At 36.0% G+C, this 16,640-nt stretch overlaps 1 protein-coding gene across 1 annotated transcript; it reads left to right on the forward strand.

Annotated features, from left to right (window-relative positions):
* Positions 1-941: 941 nt before the first annotated feature.
* On the forward strand, positions 942-16,150 carry LOC121795165 (ABC transporter A family member 1-like). The gene is made up of 40 exons (XM_042193618.1): positions 942-1,216; positions 1,616-1,695; positions 2,003-2,174; positions 2,464-2,546; positions 4,053-4,269; positions 4,398-4,627; positions 4,762-4,822; positions 4,917-5,003; positions 5,179-5,411; positions 5,496-5,610; positions 5,677-5,766; positions 5,961-6,181; positions 6,277-6,389; positions 7,055-7,161; positions 7,276-7,338; positions 7,724-7,810; positions 8,128-8,226; positions 8,301-8,485; positions 8,694-8,748; positions 8,826-8,897; positions 9,097-9,804; positions 9,904-10,082; positions 10,496-10,706; positions 11,046-11,129; positions 11,356-11,397; positions 11,481-11,577; positions 11,867-11,994; positions 12,070-12,174; positions 12,571-12,717; positions 13,032-13,289; positions 13,371-13,506; positions 13,673-13,752; positions 13,868-13,975; positions 14,288-14,438; positions 14,701-14,837; positions 14,930-15,004; positions 15,077-15,374; positions 15,511-15,644; positions 15,756-15,814; positions 15,890-16,150. The coding sequence occupies exons 1-40, from the start codon at positions 1,112-1,114 to the stop codon at positions 15,969-15,971; spliced, it is 5,694 nt and encodes a 1,897-aa protein (XP_042049552.1). The 5' UTR covers positions 942-1,111; the 3' UTR covers positions 15,972-16,150.
* Positions 16,151-16,640: the final 490 nt, after the last annotated feature.

The following is a 16,640-nucleotide window of genomic DNA, read 5'->3' on the forward strand; positions in this document are numbered from 1 at the left end:
TTAAAAAACATTATCCAGAATTTGACTAACAATCAAGTTGGAAATTTGATACGAGGTTGGCATAGAAAACCAATAGTGGGGTGGGGTGGGGTGGGGTGCTAATAAAATAATACTAATGGATTGACAGCCTTAATCAATGTCTTTATTAGTCCTAAGATATAAATGAATTATTCTTTTCACTCAGCTAAAATTAATATCTGAGTTCAATATAGTGTAAACTGTAATAGTAAATTATGTAGTAATTATTTAGTATAGGAATTCGTAATTACATATAACATGGAGTAGCAATTTATTGTTTGATTGAAAGCACAATTAAAATTCAATATAACTAGAATTAAGATTTGTATTAAATATGGTATGCACAATTTCACATACTTGCATTAATATTTGTAAGGTTTTGGTTTATTAAGGACGGCTTGTTTTGTAGGATAACTTAAAAATAAGCAAATCCTCCTGCAAATTCACATGATTTAATCAAATTAATGGCTTGATTTTGAAATCTAATTAATCTTATTAACTTTATTAATTATCACTAAGTTAATTGAATTAATCGGGCTACTTAGATTCAAAATTAAGTCATAGAATTTGGTCGAAATACATTTTATCATTAAGTTTTTAACGGAATTGTTAACATTGAACCAAACTTTATTGTTCGATACCAAAGAAAAATTCAGACTAAAAAGTTTTTTTTAAGGCAAACTAATTTTGGACTTTAGTCTTTCAAAAATAAAATTTTTCTCTTATATTTTATTCACTTTTCTTCCCTTTCTTATCTTTTCTTCTCTCTTTTACTTTTATTTTTACTTTTATTTTTGCTAATATTATTTTCTTTATCAATTTATCATTTTTTTTTGGACAAAGAGAATATGATTATAAAAAAATGTTTTAGAAAACAGATACCCCTCCGATAAATATCTGTTGACACATACTTAGCATCTTTCCAAAAGTCTTCGTTCAAACCAAATTTCATTCTCTCTCTCTCTATATATCTGAGTGGGTGCATATATAGAATCTTCATATGCTAGTAATATGTTTGCTTTCCCCATTGACTGGTGTCTTGTGTGAGTGCGAGGCTACACAAATTCTGAGCTGAGGGACCTGAATTTCCGCCATGGGAGAGAGAGAGAATATGAGGTGTTGGAGGAGACAATTGATGGCCATGTTGCGCAAGAACTGGCTCCTCAAAATTCGCAACCCTTTTGTCACTTGTGCAGAGGTCTCCACTTGTTTTTCTTCTTTCTTTCTTTCACACAGACACATAGTAGTACTAGAATTGCAGTCTTTGTGATCAGGTCTATAGATATATTTCCTGAACTGAAGTAGGCGATGGAGCTCTTGCATACTTCATTAATCGTATTTTGCGAATTTGGGTTTTATTTTACTATGAGTTTTGAAAGTATCCTATTCTCTGATTTCGTGGATTGGGGTGTTGTGAGTGCTCAATCTGAAGTCAGGGAACAACTCTTTTGTCTTGTTGGAGAAATCAAGAATTATTGTGTTTTTAGAGTCAAATTTTACAATTTCATGATTTTTTTTATTATTTTATTTGGTTTAATGCTGGTATAGATAGGTGCAGAGTGGATGTTAATTCATGTTGTTCTATTTGAATTGACAGATTTTGCTTCCCACCATTGTGTTGTTGTTGCTAGTAGCTATAAGATCAAAAGTTGATACAACACTACATCCTCCGCAGGCGTAAGTATCTTGTACTCTTTTAATGATCTTGTTCTCTATCTGCTTCGGGTTTATGTGATAATTTTCTCTCTTTTATTCAAGTTGATATTTTTCTGCCTTGTGTGGAGAGAATAAATTGAATCATCAAGCAGGTAGATGTATCATGGACTCTTTGGCTTCTTGTTACAATCTATGTTGCTAACTTTATTAACCATATTTGGAGTTGGATTATAGATGTTAAAAGTGAACATGTTCCAGTCCGTTGGCACTTTCAGTACTGCTGTAATTTCGACATACATAGTTTACTTTGATTGAATGTCCGGTGCAGGTATATTAGTAAGGACATGCTTGTGGAAGTGGGAAAGAGTGACATGTCTGCACCTTTTTCCCAAGTTTTAGAATTATTATGTGCCAATGATGAGTATTTGGCATTTGCACCAGACACAAAGGAGACATGGATGATGATTAATCTGCTGTCAATAAAATTTCCTTTGCTGAGGGTACACACTGTTTCGTTTTGTTTTGAATATCCCTTTCTGTTCCAGGCTTCCAGCACTCCTGTGTGATACCTTTTGCCTTTCGTGTTCCTTTATGTGCTCAAAATGGTTTACTGTATTTTGGGCTTCCATATGCTTGGCATGCATTCATTAGCATTAGATTTTCTGGTTTTATTTAAATCTGTATTAGCAATCCAATGCTAATACTGCATATTGCTTGTCTCATATTCCCTATGCCATTAAATTTTATGGTATCATTTATTTCAGTGTTGGTAATGTTACTTTGTTGTAGGTGGCAAGCAAAGTTTATATAGATGAAGAAGATCTTGAGACATATATACGTTCAGATTCGTATGGTGTTTTTGACAAAGTGAGGTCAGTCATGGTTTCTCTTATTCTTTGCTAGTATATTTTTTTGAGCGGGGAGGAACAAGATGTAGAGATTACGTTTGTAATGCTACTAGTATCTATAGTCATCATTCTGATAACCACCCTGCTGGTCTTAGATAGTTGCTTAGAGGTGGTTTACCTGTAACAACAGTCTAACCCTGTTTTTGATTCTTAGACCACCTCCATCGATGACAATGGAGGGAGGGTCACACATATAGGACAAAAAAGAAATAAATAAAAATAATTCTAAACTAAATAAACCCAACCCAACCCCTTCTTCCCGTGTCACCCTGCCGGCCCAAGCAAAAAGTGGGGGTCATGTACACATGGCTTTATCCTATTGGTCAATATTGAAATACTTTTTATTTTATTTCTTTACTTTTATTTATTGATTTATTTTATTACTAGTTGTACAAATTTGGTTATTTTATTTCACTCTTCATTATATTTTGATTTGTTTATTTCTATTATCGCCTTGTATTTTTTAACGTGTGTAATTTATTATTATATTGTGCTTTAATTATTTGAATATCTAATATTTTCTGTTTTAAATTTGAATCATATATTTTTTTATTATAATTTTTAGACATTATTTAATATATCTAAATTAACTATAAATTAAAATATTAATATAAAATATATGAAAAAGAAAATATTTAATTGGGTTGGGTTGGGGTCACTGATGGAAGTAAAAAAGTTGATGGGGGTTGAATTGGGGGAGAGTTGTGTATGTGGAGGATAGAGAAATGAATATTTTATTAAAAAGTTGATTAGGGTTGGGTTGGGTGAGTGTCACGGATGGAGATAGTCTTAAAGTGACTATATGCACAAGGCTGCAAAGTGAAGGTTCTGAGATGTTGCTCAGGGCAGAGAAGCTGAAGTATGTTATATAAGTAACTTCGCAATGCCACATGATAGATGGGAAGGGGCAGGTTTTGCGTCTCCTGTTTTAACTTGTGGATTGTTGGGCAACGGGTCAATGGTTGAGCAACCGGTTTTGACTAGGCACTAGTATAGACTAGGTTGTAAGCTACTCTCACTCAAAACAGGGAAACAATCAAAAGAGTGCTTTATTTCGCTGCTACTATCGAACTGTCTGTGTTAAGCTTATAAAAGGTTTGGATAGTTTTATAACTATCTTATTATTGGGGAATGTATGCCCTAGTGATGTGACAGATTTCAAAACAAACGGGAATCATTGTTTTTCTTTCTAAAGATGCTGTTTTATGGGCATCTGGAATTTTCTGTTAGAACTAGAGCCTGATAAATTCATCAGTGTTTTGGTTCTTATGTACTAGTACTAATTAAATTAATTAATTTCTTTCACTCCTTTTGCATCACTGTATTTATGGATATCTGGATTTATCATACTTGAGGGGTATCTTTTTGCATATGGTCAACTCTTATAATATAGTCCATGGCACCCTTTTTCTAATCAATAGTCATGGAGTATGGCAAGAAGGAAACTTATATTAACGTTGCTGCTTGTAGAAATTATACAAATCCAAAAATCAGAGGAGCAGTTGTGTTTCATGCTCAAGGTCCTCAGGTGTTTGACTATAGCATACGCTTGAACCACACATGGGCTTTTTCAGGATTTCCTGATGTTAAATCCATTATGGACGTGAATGGTCCTTATCTCAATGACTTGGAACTAGGGGTGAATCCAATACCAATAATGCAGTACAGCATCAGCGGATTTTTAACTGTATGGTTTCTTAATCCTTCATTTGCTTTTGGCAAATGGCAGTTCACATTATGGCGATTCTCTTAGTACATTGTTCCTTGTGTTGTGCAATCTCAATTGCTTATCTTCATATTTCATTCATATTGAAGCTTCAACAAGTCATGGATTCATTTATAATATTTGCTGGACAACAACAAATGGATAACTCGGAAATTGAAGAGCTATCATCATCATCTCCGAACTCAACTTTATTGGACACACGAATCAGCACCTTCTGGACGCAGTTTAGCCCTTCAAATATAAGACTTGTCCCATTTCCAACTCCTGAGTACACAGATGATGAATTTCAGTCCATTGTCAAGAGAGTTATGGGAGTGCTGTATGTACCTTGTGGACACTTTCTTTCTCAGGGCACACTCTTTCAGCATTTTATGTTATCCGTTGCGATTTGGAAAGTAGTTCATCTTTCCATGGGTTGGTGCTCTCTAACTTTTTCTCTGCATTCCTGAACAGGTACCTATTGGGATTTCTCTTTCCAATATCCCGACTGATTGGTTATTCTGTTTATGAAAAGGTACTCGATCTGCTACTTTGGTTCTGAGTGGAAGCATGTTTCCTGGAATCTTCACATATTAAACACTAAACACTGTTAATTACTCTTACACCAGGAGCAGAAAATCAAGGAAGGTCTCTACATGATGGGTCTCAGAGAAAATATGTTTAATATCTCATGGTTTCTTACATATGCACTGCAGGTTTGAGTTTTAGCATTTCATTATCAATTAAAGTACTGCTATTGCATGATCCGTTACCCCCATTGTAGTTTCGGTTGCAAGGGTTGGTTTCTATTAGCTCTCTTTACAAAAGAGCTTTTTGTTTTTATATTTCATAGACAATTACAAGATAGCTGTTTCATTTATCCTTTTGTAGTTTGCCATCTCTTCCGGAATCATCACTCTTTGCACAATGGGGACACTTTTCAAGTACAGTGACAAGTCTCTGGTGTTTGTATACTTCTTCTGTTTTGGACTGAGCTCAATAACACTGTCATTTCTAATCTCTACATTCTTCACACGGGCAAAAACTGCAATAGCTGTTGGGACACTTGCTTTTCTTGCAGCTTTTTTTCCATATTATTCTGTGGATGACGAGTCGGTTTCTATGTAAGTGTGCATGCTCAAGTTATATATGAAAAGTTAAATATTCTTTTATGGTGCTGTACAAATTTTATTTCTGTATGTCTGTAGGCTCTTTAAGGTCTTGGCATCTTTTCTTTCACCCACCGCATTTGCCTTGGGCTCAGTTAACTTTGCCGACTATGAACGTGCTCATGTTGGACTCCGTTGGAATAACATCTGGCGGGTATGTTCTTCATAAATTTTGTTTCGTCTTCTATATTCAGTTTTAATAAGTTCAACATAACTGCAGGGCTCTTCTGGGGTTTGTTTTTTGGTCTGTCTTCTGATGATGATGTTCGACACTTTCTTATATTGTGCAATTGGTCTATATTTAGACAAGGTAAAACTTCCTTGCTGATGTTTTATGGTCTTTTATCCCTAAGCTATACAAACTTGTAGTCATCTGACTGCACCTGCTATTTTTCAACATTCCAAGCTAAAAATCCATGTTCTTCACTTCTATGACTTATGGTAAATTGGTAATAGTAAGGTTTTTGTAATTCATGACAGCTTGATATTTGTGTATGATATCAGGTTCTCCATAAGGAATATAAAACGCGCAGTTCTTGGAGTTCTATGTTATTTAAGCACTTTTCAAGGAAGAAGAATACAAATGAAGAGTTCTCTTCCAGTTCACTTGTTAAATTAATTGATAGCAACTCTACTGAAGATGCTGGTATTTCTGGAAAAGATTCATATAAACCAGCTGTCGAAGCAGTAAGTCTCGAAATGAAGCAGCAAGAACTTGATGGGAGGTAAATATAACGCAGCTATACCTGAGTTTGCGTTCCAATCGATAAACAAAAATGTATTTTTATACCCAGTTACTTTGCATAATGTATCTCTCCAGATGTATTCAGATAAGGAATTTGCACAAGGTGTACACTTCTAAGAAGGCAAGCTGCTGTGCTGTCAATTCTTTACAGATGACACTATATGAAAATCAAATACTAGCTCTTTTAGGTAACTTATTATCTATATATTTTGTATTATGGGGGATATATCGCATCTTAAATGACTCATTTATAGATTTGGAGTTGCTTATTTATATCATGCTTTCTTGGTGAATTATATCAAGGATTATCTTGGCATGGATCCCACTCTGACTTTATCATGGGAAACCAATTTTTAAGCATAAGTGATCTCTCTATCACTTTATTGACTCTAATCGCACTATCCATAATCTCAATACATTGCCAATCAGCACCATATTACCTACTAGACCTTCTTTTATTAATACAAGTTTGGTTAAGATATTCGATAGTTTATCAAATATTTTACCTTGCTAGAAGTTTCTATGGTCCTATTAGTGCCATGTAGGACTACTTGTGCTTTACAGGTACAATATATATTAAATTGGTTTTATCTTTGCTAACAACTTAACTTTTTGACTATAAGTTTCTGGTCCTGAACACATTCTAGTCCTTTTACAACCCTTGCATTTTTCACAGAGTAATACTTATCCTCCTTAGGTGAATTAATCCATCCATAATGGCCCATATGCTTTCAAGAAGTCACCCTCTTACTATTGGGATGCTCATGTATAGATATTGCATTTTCTTCTTTACAAATGAATCCTTTGTATGGTTATCGCTTGTGGTGATTGAGCTCAATTAGATGTTCTGCAGGACATAATGGAGCTGGTAAAAGCACAACAATGTCGATGCTTGTAGGCCTTATCCAACCTACCTCTGGAGATGCATTAGTTTTTGGAAAGAGCATCTTAACTGACATGGTAAACTTGGTGATTTATTATGCATGTATATTAAGTTCAGTGAACTTTCATTTTTTATTTTGTGGTATATATTCTTCAAGGGGTTAAACTGCAATTACACTGTTGGTTTTGCAGGACGAAATACGGCAGAGTTTGGGTGTATGTCCTCAGTATGACATTCTTTTTCCAGAATTGACTGTAAGAAGTCCCTCTCTCAAGCTTGCATATTTTGTTTTTAACTTTCATCCCCAAAAACTTATTGTTAATCTCCCTGTTGTCAACTTGTTGTATTTCTATTATTTTCATAATATCACATAGGTCCTTATCATTCATTTATGTAACTCCATTCTTAATTGACCATCATCTATCACTCTTTTTATAAACTAACCAAAAGTTAATAATTATAACATATTTAGTTGTATCTCACACAAATGAAACCAGTATAGCTCTTTAGTATTAGTGATTTTTATTTATGCTTTATTGCTTCGACATGTCGGAGTTTACATCGTGGAAGTTAATTATGTCTGTTTCTTCTTCCCATTTTTGAACCAATATCTGCTCTCCCTGTATTTTCTTCCTGCAGGTGAAGGAGCACCTTGAATTTTTTGCTAATATAAAGGGAGTTAATGAAGATTGTCTGGAGAATGTTGCAATTGAAATGGCTGAAGAAGTAAGTTTCTTTCACAGTTTTAGGAACTTGACCCTCTGATGCAAATTTGTTTTCAACAGCGGTAGTGAAATCATTGAGTAATTGTTACTTTCCGTGGGGTTTTCCATGAGATTTAAGTTTACTATTTCCAACAAAACACAAGGGGTAAAAAAGAATGATTGTTGTGTCTATTGAAGTGTGACTTTTACCCTTGTTTGCTTTACATATCATCACATGGTGCCCTAATAGCATAAAGTTTGTAATGAAGAGCTACATTTTGCTGCACCCGAGTCTTCTTATCGCTGACTGGAGACGCTTGTGCAATCATCTTTCATTAGGTTGGTTTGGCAGACAAAATCAGTACTCATGTAAGGGCTCTTTCTGGAGGCATGAGGAGGAAGTTATCTCTGGGCATTGCACTAATTGGAAACAGCAAGGTTCAAATAACTTCTGTGAATATCCTCTGATTCTGACTATAACTCATACTATAATAATTACTCATGTAAAACAGGTTATTATCCTTGATGAGCCTACAAGTGGAATGGATCCGTACTCAATGCGGTTGACATGGCAGATGATCAAAAGAAAAAAGAAGGGGAGAATAATACTACTAACTACTCACTCCATGGATGAGGCCGATGCACTAGGAGATCGGATAGCTATCATGGCTAACGGTTCTCTAAAATGTTGCGGAAGGTTTTTGCCTAATTATGTGATCCCTCCCTCCCCACCCCCCAACAGCACATATATGCACACACCCAAAAAAAGCATTCACAATTAAATTGAGAAAAGTGAGAACCAGCAGAACTTTAGGAGAATATGATAATTTCCTAGCAGAATTAATAGCTTGCTGTTATGTTTATATCTTATACAGCTGCATAACATCTCATGCATCTTTCAACAGTTCCTTTTACTTAAAGCAGCACTATGGAGTTGGTTATACTCTCACCCTCGTGAAGGTATTGAGCAATCACTCCACTTATGCTGTTAGAGTTCATAGATCTTCCAATAATTTCCTACATGTTTACATCTCCAGACTACACCAACTGCCTCTGCAGCTGCTGATATTGTTTACAGTCACATTCCATCAGCAACATGTGTGAGCGATGTAATTCTCTGACCTTTTCTGCTCAAATACGGTCTCTCTCTGTTGGAGCACCTTTTCAACTAAAGTTGACTTCTCTGTCATTTTCTTAATATTTGTATTACATGCATTTTGAAGATAAAATCTACTGTGAGAACAATGCTATATACAATAGGTTGTTGTGGCTATTCTACCAAACACACACTGGCCTTATCTTTTGCAGGTTGGTAACGAGATCTCATTCAAACTCCCTCTTGCATCCTCATCATCCTTTGAGAGCATGTTCCGTGAAATAGAAAGCTGCATGCAGAGATCAAGCCCGAACCTTGAGAATCCCAACTATGGAAGGAGTGATTTTCTTGGCATTGAGAGCTACGGTATCTCTATCACAACACTAGAGGAAGTGTTTCTAAGAGTTGCTGGAGGTGATTTTGATGAAACAGAGTGCCCGGTTAATGAGAATCCTCATGATACACCTGACAAACATGTTGGACAACTTACCGAAAATAATGCTTCAGAAAGGATGTCTAACACCAAACTCTCTAAAAATTATGCCAATATTATTGGCTTCATGTTCTCTGCAATGGGAAAAGCTTGTACTCTTTTTCTGGAAACTACTCTAAATGTTATAAAGTTCCTGACGATGCAATGCTGTTGCTTCGGTGTACTTTCAAGGTCTACTTTCTGGAGGCACTCAAAAGCATTATTGATAAAGAGAGCTGTTTCTTCTCGGAGGGATCAAAAGACAATTGTTTTTCAGCTTATAATTCCTGCAATCTTCTTGCTTTTGGGTATTCTTATGATAAAGCTTAAGCCTCATCCTGACCAGCAATCAATAACGTTCACAACCTCATACTTCAATCCTTTACTAACTGGCGGAGGTGGAGGCGGTCCAATCCCTTTTGATCTATCCTTGCACATTTCAAAAGAGGTTTCTATTTTCTGTTTATGTTTGTTCTGTCAAATACAAAGAACGATTTTACTTGTCAAATGTTTTCCATTTCACATGTAAATTTTATCCACTGCATAGGTTTCGGAGCATGTACATGGAGGTTGGATCCAAAAATATAAAGAAACTACTTATAGGTTTCCTGATTCAGAGAAGGCATTGTCTGATGCTATTGAAGCTGCAGGGGCAACCCTAGGCCCCATTTTACTTTCAATGAGCGAATATCTCATGTCTAGCTTTAATGAAACCTACGAGTCAAGGTAATTTGAATTCTGTGCTTCTGAATTTTCGTTTCAAACCTTTTCTATATCTTCAAATAGATTTGTGAACTAATAGATTTGACAGCTGTTAAACTAATACAAGCTCCCATACACAATAAGTAGTAGGCGTTGTGAACAAGTTCTGGATCTTTATATAGCATTCTAGACATCCTTAGCAAAATTTGATCTAGATTTCGATGCAGGCCAATCAGATCCTCTGAAGAAAATGAATGCAAATTAAATTGCCTAGTAGGACCTTTGAATCTCATCGATCATGCGCGGCAATTTTAAATGATTATGTCTCGTCTGCTTAGTGTCTAACCAAGTTGCTTGAAAAGTCAAATTTCTCTCTGTGTCATATAAATAGTTCGAGGGTTGTTATCTCTTAGACGTTTACACTTGTTTTCTCACAGGTATGGAGCAGTTGTGATGGATAAACAGAGTGGAGATGGGAGTCTAGGATATACTGTTCTTCACAACAGTACTTGTCAGCATGGTGGTCCGACATTTATTAATTTGATAAATTCAGCAATACTGAGGCTAGCTACTCTTAATGAGAATATGACAATTCAAACACGTAATCACCCATTGCCCATGACAGAGAGTCAGCTTCAGCAACACCATGTATGTTTAGGATTTTTTTAGTTAATTGACTTCGAAGAGATATGGTCTTTGAATATCATTATTATTTCTTCACAAGAATCTAATTTTCTTGTTTACAAGTGTCTGCATTCAGGAGACAAATGGTTTCCACATATTCAAGATTTATTAATCATTCTGATGTCCTATAATAGTGAAGTTGTCTAGTTCTCCAATATATTATTTGTTGACTATAGAAAATTCATTCTTGTAATTACATGGGCTGTACACTCAATTTCTTTGATTGTATTTTTGAGCTTCTATGTGCAAGATGAGATGAGATCAAGTTAAATTTATCTATTAACTTTTATGAATAAATTCTAGGATCTGGATGCATTTGAAGTTGCCGTGGTTGTTACTATGGCCTTCTCCTTCATTCCTGCTTCATTTGCTGTGGCTATTGTTAAGGTAAACTTTTTAGTTATATTTTTTAGACAGTGAAAATTCCTTAATGTAGATTGTGTGCTCAGTCAATTCCCCTGTACCACTAGGATGCACACATTATCAAAATCTTGTATGCAATGTTTGAAGCTATAGGCAAGCTCACAAGCACTCCAATAGCATGTTCTTGCTATATGTTTGTGTTATTTCTTAAGGTGGTCTGTATGTTCAGCAGTATATATTCTTGATGCAGGAACGTGAAGTAAAAGCTAAGCATCAACAACTTATCAGTGGGGTATTACTATTTTCCTTTGAGGTTTTAACTTTAGTTATTTCAAGGCTATCTGAGCTGGCACTCTTCATGCTTGATATTTTCAGGTATCTATACTGTCATATTGGGCTTCAACATACTTTTGGGACTTTGTCAGCTTCTTATTTCCTTCATCTTTTTCCATACTCCTCTTCTACATATTCGGTACGCTTTAAACTTTGTGCCATCGCTTTCTGAGTTACATTATTGTCACAGTATATTTTCTAGTAATACCAGCTTTTATTGGCTCGAGATATTGTAGGTGTTTGCAAAAACTACATCGCATGACAGTAAAAACTTGACAAACTCTAAGGAGTAGTTTATTATGCTTGTAGCTGTCATAAAATCTGCTACTAAATTTTCCTTCGGTCACTGTCATTTTCTCAATAAAGAAACTTTTAGCTCAGCATTCCTTTCATGGTTCCATAACTTTCTTGAGTTCATCGTAATGCAGGTCTAGAGCAATTCATTGGGAGGGAATCTTTCTTCTCGACTGTCCTCATGTTCTTGGGATATGGATTATCAATAGCATCATCTACTTATTGTCTCACTTTTTTCTTTTCTGAGCATAGCATGGCACAGGTACTTGATTCTGATGTTGTGCTTTACGTAGTTGGGATTCCAGTCAGTTGCTGAATCAATTTGTGAATGTTGCAGAATGTTGTCCTCTTGGTGCATTTTTTCACTGGCCTTATTCTCATGGTTATATCTTTCATAATGGGGCTTATAGCATCAACAGCACAAGCCAATTCTCTTCTCAAGGTTGGAATATTTAGTCTGAACATTAGGTTTATCCTTTCATAAATGTACAGCATTACAGACTAAAAGTAGTCGGACAAGATATTTATTAATTTCCCTTTTATTACTGAAACTGTATTCATTTCCCATCCTTCAACTTTACATCATATGACCAGCCTTGAAACATGCCCCATTATATAGATATGCTAGCTCAAATTTTTTATATCTGCCTGCTCTTTCACTTGGATTTGAAAAATAATACCTTTAGTAGGACTAGAACTTTTAGTCTTATTGGGGTAACATCACGAGAAGGTTGTTGCTCTGAGTTGCGTTTGATATTTTTTCACTTTTTAAATGTTTGTAAGCACATGCGGGGTGGAAAGTAATATGCCATCTGAGAAAGGGATCTTGATTTTGCAGAACTTCTTCAGATTGTCTCCTGGGTTCTGCTTTGCGGATGGGCTAGCATCTTTAGCTCTTATGCGACAGGGGATGAAAGAGGGATCTGGCGACAGTGTTTTTGACTGGAATGTCACTGGTGCCTCTATATGCTATTTGGCTGCTGAGGTGCCACTTAAGCCACATTATCTCCAATCAGTTCACTGCTATTATTGTATAGGGTCACACTGAAACATCATATTCCAATATAACTGCTGGACTTTGGCCTTAGTTCTGTCTGCATTGCTACTTTATTGTTCTGTAAAAAAAATTGGACTTTCAATGTAGCACATTGGTGGTCTGAAGATTGTTCTATTGTTAATTCTCGCATCTTTTGAATTGCTTCTATGATTTTCCTACATGTTCTGCACAAGAACACGCTCTTGCATTTTATCATCCTCCGTTGTGATATGTTACTATATTTCCTTTTTTATCTGGTGTAGGGCATCGTTTACTTTGTCATCACACTATGCCTTGAAGTTCTGCTGCCTTTAAAGATAAATTTTGGAACAGCTTCCAACTTGTGGATGAGAATAAGAAGATCTCTTACTCCTCATAGTTCCTCCCTAGAACCTCTTCTTACATCAACAATGGGAGAAAATTCCAGTCTTGAGGAGGACAATGATGTACGTGCAGAAAGAGAGAGAGTACTCTCCAGTGGAGTTGATAGTGCTGTTATCTACCTTCGTAATCTTCGAAAGGTACCCTAAGCACATACAACTATAAACAATTTTGTTGAACTTCATTTAATCCTAATAAGTGGTATACATGTCTTGTTTCAGGTGTATCCAGGAGAGAAGCAGCTTGGTCCTAAAATTGCTGTTCACTCATTGACTTTCTCAGTACACGAGGGAGAGTGTTTTGGGTTCCTAGGAACTAACGGAGCGGGAAAAACAACTACTTTGTCAATGCTGTCTGGTAAAAGTGTTTTCTAGTTCTTTCCTGCCTATATGTCTCACCTCCGTGGGAAGTACATATAAATTCACTAAGCCAAAACACGAGGCATGCCAATAAAATATATTTCTTTCATATAATGAAATCTGACAAAAATGAAATATTTTGTTTTTCAAATTGTTGAGGTCAGGTGAAGAATATCCCAGTGATGGAACTGCATATATTTTTGGTAAAGATATAAGATCAAACCCAAAGGCTGCTCGTCAGCATGTATGTCATGGTGTTCCTGAATAATTTCGTATAAAATACTTAGCTTGGATAATAGATTTAGTGTTAAAAAGGGTTGAGATCTGATTGATTCTTTCTTGTTACTTTCCCCTGCCAGATTGGGTATTGCCCTCAATTTGATGCTCTGCTTGAGTTTGTTACTGCCCGGGAACACCTTGAACTCTATGCTAGAATAAAAGGAGTTCCAGAGTATGAGCTTGAAAATGTAAGTTGTCATTGAACATATTTCACATCTATGAATTCTTTGTAGTCGAAATCAGGATGTTGATTCGTGGTGTATTATTGGTGAGCATGTGCTTAAATTGTTTAGTGTCCACAAGTAGGCACTGTACCAAGTCACTTCGGCAATTTCATGTGACTTTTTCTTAAGTGAAAATTAATTTCCATGCTCGATTTGGTGAATACAAAGGTTTCTAGCCTCTTAGTGTGTTCTGTTTCAAAGCAAACTGAATATGCATCTAACTGCTTTGTGATTGATGCAATATCATGTGATGATTGCTGGTTGTAATGGAAACAGGTTGTCATGGAAAATTTAGTGGAATTTGACTTGTTAAAACATGCCGATAAGCCATCATATGCATTAAGTGGAGGGAACAAACGAAAGTTATCAGTTGCAATTGCGATGATTGGAAATCCTCCCATTGTCATTCTTGATGAGCCATCTACTGGTACTAACATCTGTTCATTCTCCTTTCCTAGTATGGTTGTTCATATGCAAAAACAAGTTTGTCTTAGTTTCTGTATGTGTGTGAGAGACAGACAGAGAAATCCAAAGAGTGGCCCTAATATTAATATTAAGAACCTTTCATTTCATTCCTATCACTTGATCCTTGTATCTAGAAACTTTATTTTAAACCGTTAATTCTCTATTCTCAAAGACATTATGTTTGAGTTGAATGCTCCATAATCATTGTTGTTATCTTACTTAAGGAATGGATCCAATCGCCAAAAGATTCATGTGGGAAGTTCTATCGCGTTTATCAACCAGAAGAGGAAAGACGGCTGTTATACTCACTACCCACAGCATGAATGAAGCTCAAGCTCTCTGCACCAGGATCGGGATAATGGTACAGTTCTAGAGATCTACCCAAAATGTGACTGGCTCCGTGTGAAATATTTATGTATTAATTCTCATTCATCTGAATTGCATTTATATTAGGTTGGAGGCAAGCTCAGATGTATTGGGAGTCCACAGCATTTAAAAAATAGATTTGGCAATCATCTCGAGCTAGAGGTAGCTTTTCCTACAGTTCATTAATTCTATCAATGTGTTTTCGTCATTTGATCCTACCTCTCTCGTCATCAGGTTAAACCTACTGAAGTAAGCTCTTTGGAATTAGATGTGATGTGCCAAACAATTCAAGAAAAGTTGTTTAACATGAATTCTCCGCCACGAAGTATACTCAATGACCTTGAAGGCTGCATAGGACGTGCAGACAGCAGTGCTGCTGAAACAGTGGCAGAAATCAGCTTATCGAATGAGACGATTGTGGCAATTGCGCGGTGGCTTGGCAATGAAGAACGAGTGCATACACTTGTGTCAGCAAATAGAGATTCTCGTGGGGCTTTTGGGGAACAGTTGTCAGAGCAGTTGCTCCGTGATGGTATGGAGACCCTCATGTCTAATAAATTTGTCTCCAAAGTCCCATATGTGCTCGAGATTCATACTGATGCTTAAGTAAATTCATATTCGGCCCACCATTTCCCACAATATCTCATTGTCTTTGTCTGTCCTACTAGGAGGGATTCAACTGCCGCTATTTTCAGAGTGGTGGTTGACCAAAGAAAAATTTGCAGCAATTGATACATTCGTCCAATCCTCCTTTCCCGGCGCGACATACCAAAGCTGTGACGGGTTGAGTGTTAAATACCAGGTAAACTTCAGGAGCATCTGAAAATTCTCATTTCTATTTCTGGAAATTAGTAACCTAAGATTCATAGAAGCTGATTTTGAGTTCATATGAACTTGATTTTGTCAATTTCAGCTGCCATACTATGAAGATCTCTCACTTGCTGATGTTTTCGGACACATGGAAAGGAACAGGTAAGGAGAGGAGAATTTACAACTATGTTTACTCGTCCGTTTCTTCACTTATATGATCGACCACCCTTTCTGCAGAAACGCGCTTGGCATATCCGAGTATAGCGTCAGCCAATCTACACTGGAGACTATATTTAACCATTTTGCGACTAACCCATGAGGTAAACCATCACATATCACGTTTCTCTACCCATCCGTGTATAAGCTCTACAACTTGTTTGACTTATACCGTTGTAGATAATAGCACACTTGATAGTTTAACATAACTGAACAACACTACTTATTATCTGTAACGTTTAATTGGCCGAGTTATGAAGGAATGAGGCAACGTTATTATTAGAATTGGGCTCATCATATCGTCACAAGGCCTTATATTGGGCTTACTCTAATGCTTATTATTAGAAACAGGCCCACATCTGCTTTAGGGTCTAGGGCCCACATCTCCATTACTCCTATTATGTCTATGTCTAGTTTATATGCATTGATGAAATCAAATAAGAGAACATGAATCTGAAATCTTGGTGCTGTGAGCTTGTGTAATAGATTATGGCTAATGTTTTAATTAATTATGTATCATTTAATGGCGTGATTAATAATGTCTGATGAGTGGCAAATATAATGTATAATTGTTATTTCTTCAAAAGTATAGTTTGCTAATTTGTCTTATTCAACTATTGACAAATTAAAAACGTGGGCACCGCATATTAGTAGATAATGGTGAATTTATTACAACTTGTGTATAAAATTATGCTCAAGTTGTATGCGTTAGCATTATTTTTCTTATACTTCATACATCATAAATTATTTTTAGATATATCAAATTTCTTAA

Source organism: Salvia splendens, chromosome 3, assembly GCF_004379255.2.
Source record: "Salvia splendens isolate huo1 chromosome 3, SspV2, whole genome shotgun sequence".
Lineage (NCBI taxonomy): Eukaryota > Viridiplantae > Streptophyta > Magnoliopsida > Lamiales > Lamiaceae > Salvia > Salvia splendens.

What these genes read in the sequence shown, in the direction of transcription:
- LOC121795165 (XM_042193618.1), top strand. Translation starts at nt 1,112, where the DNA reads ATGGGAGAGAGAGAGAATATGAGGTGTTGGAGGAGACAATTGATGGCC. An exon ending in TTCTTACATATGCACTGCAG is followed by an intron (nt 5,004 to 5,178) that starts GTTTGAGTTTTA and finishes ATCCTTTTGTAG; the next exon opens with TTTGCCATCTCTTCCGGAAT. An exon ending in AGAGCATCTTAACTGACATG is followed by an intron (nt 7,162 to 7,275) that starts GTAAACTTGGTG and finishes TTGGTTTTGCAG; the next exon opens with GACGAAATACGGCAGAGTTT.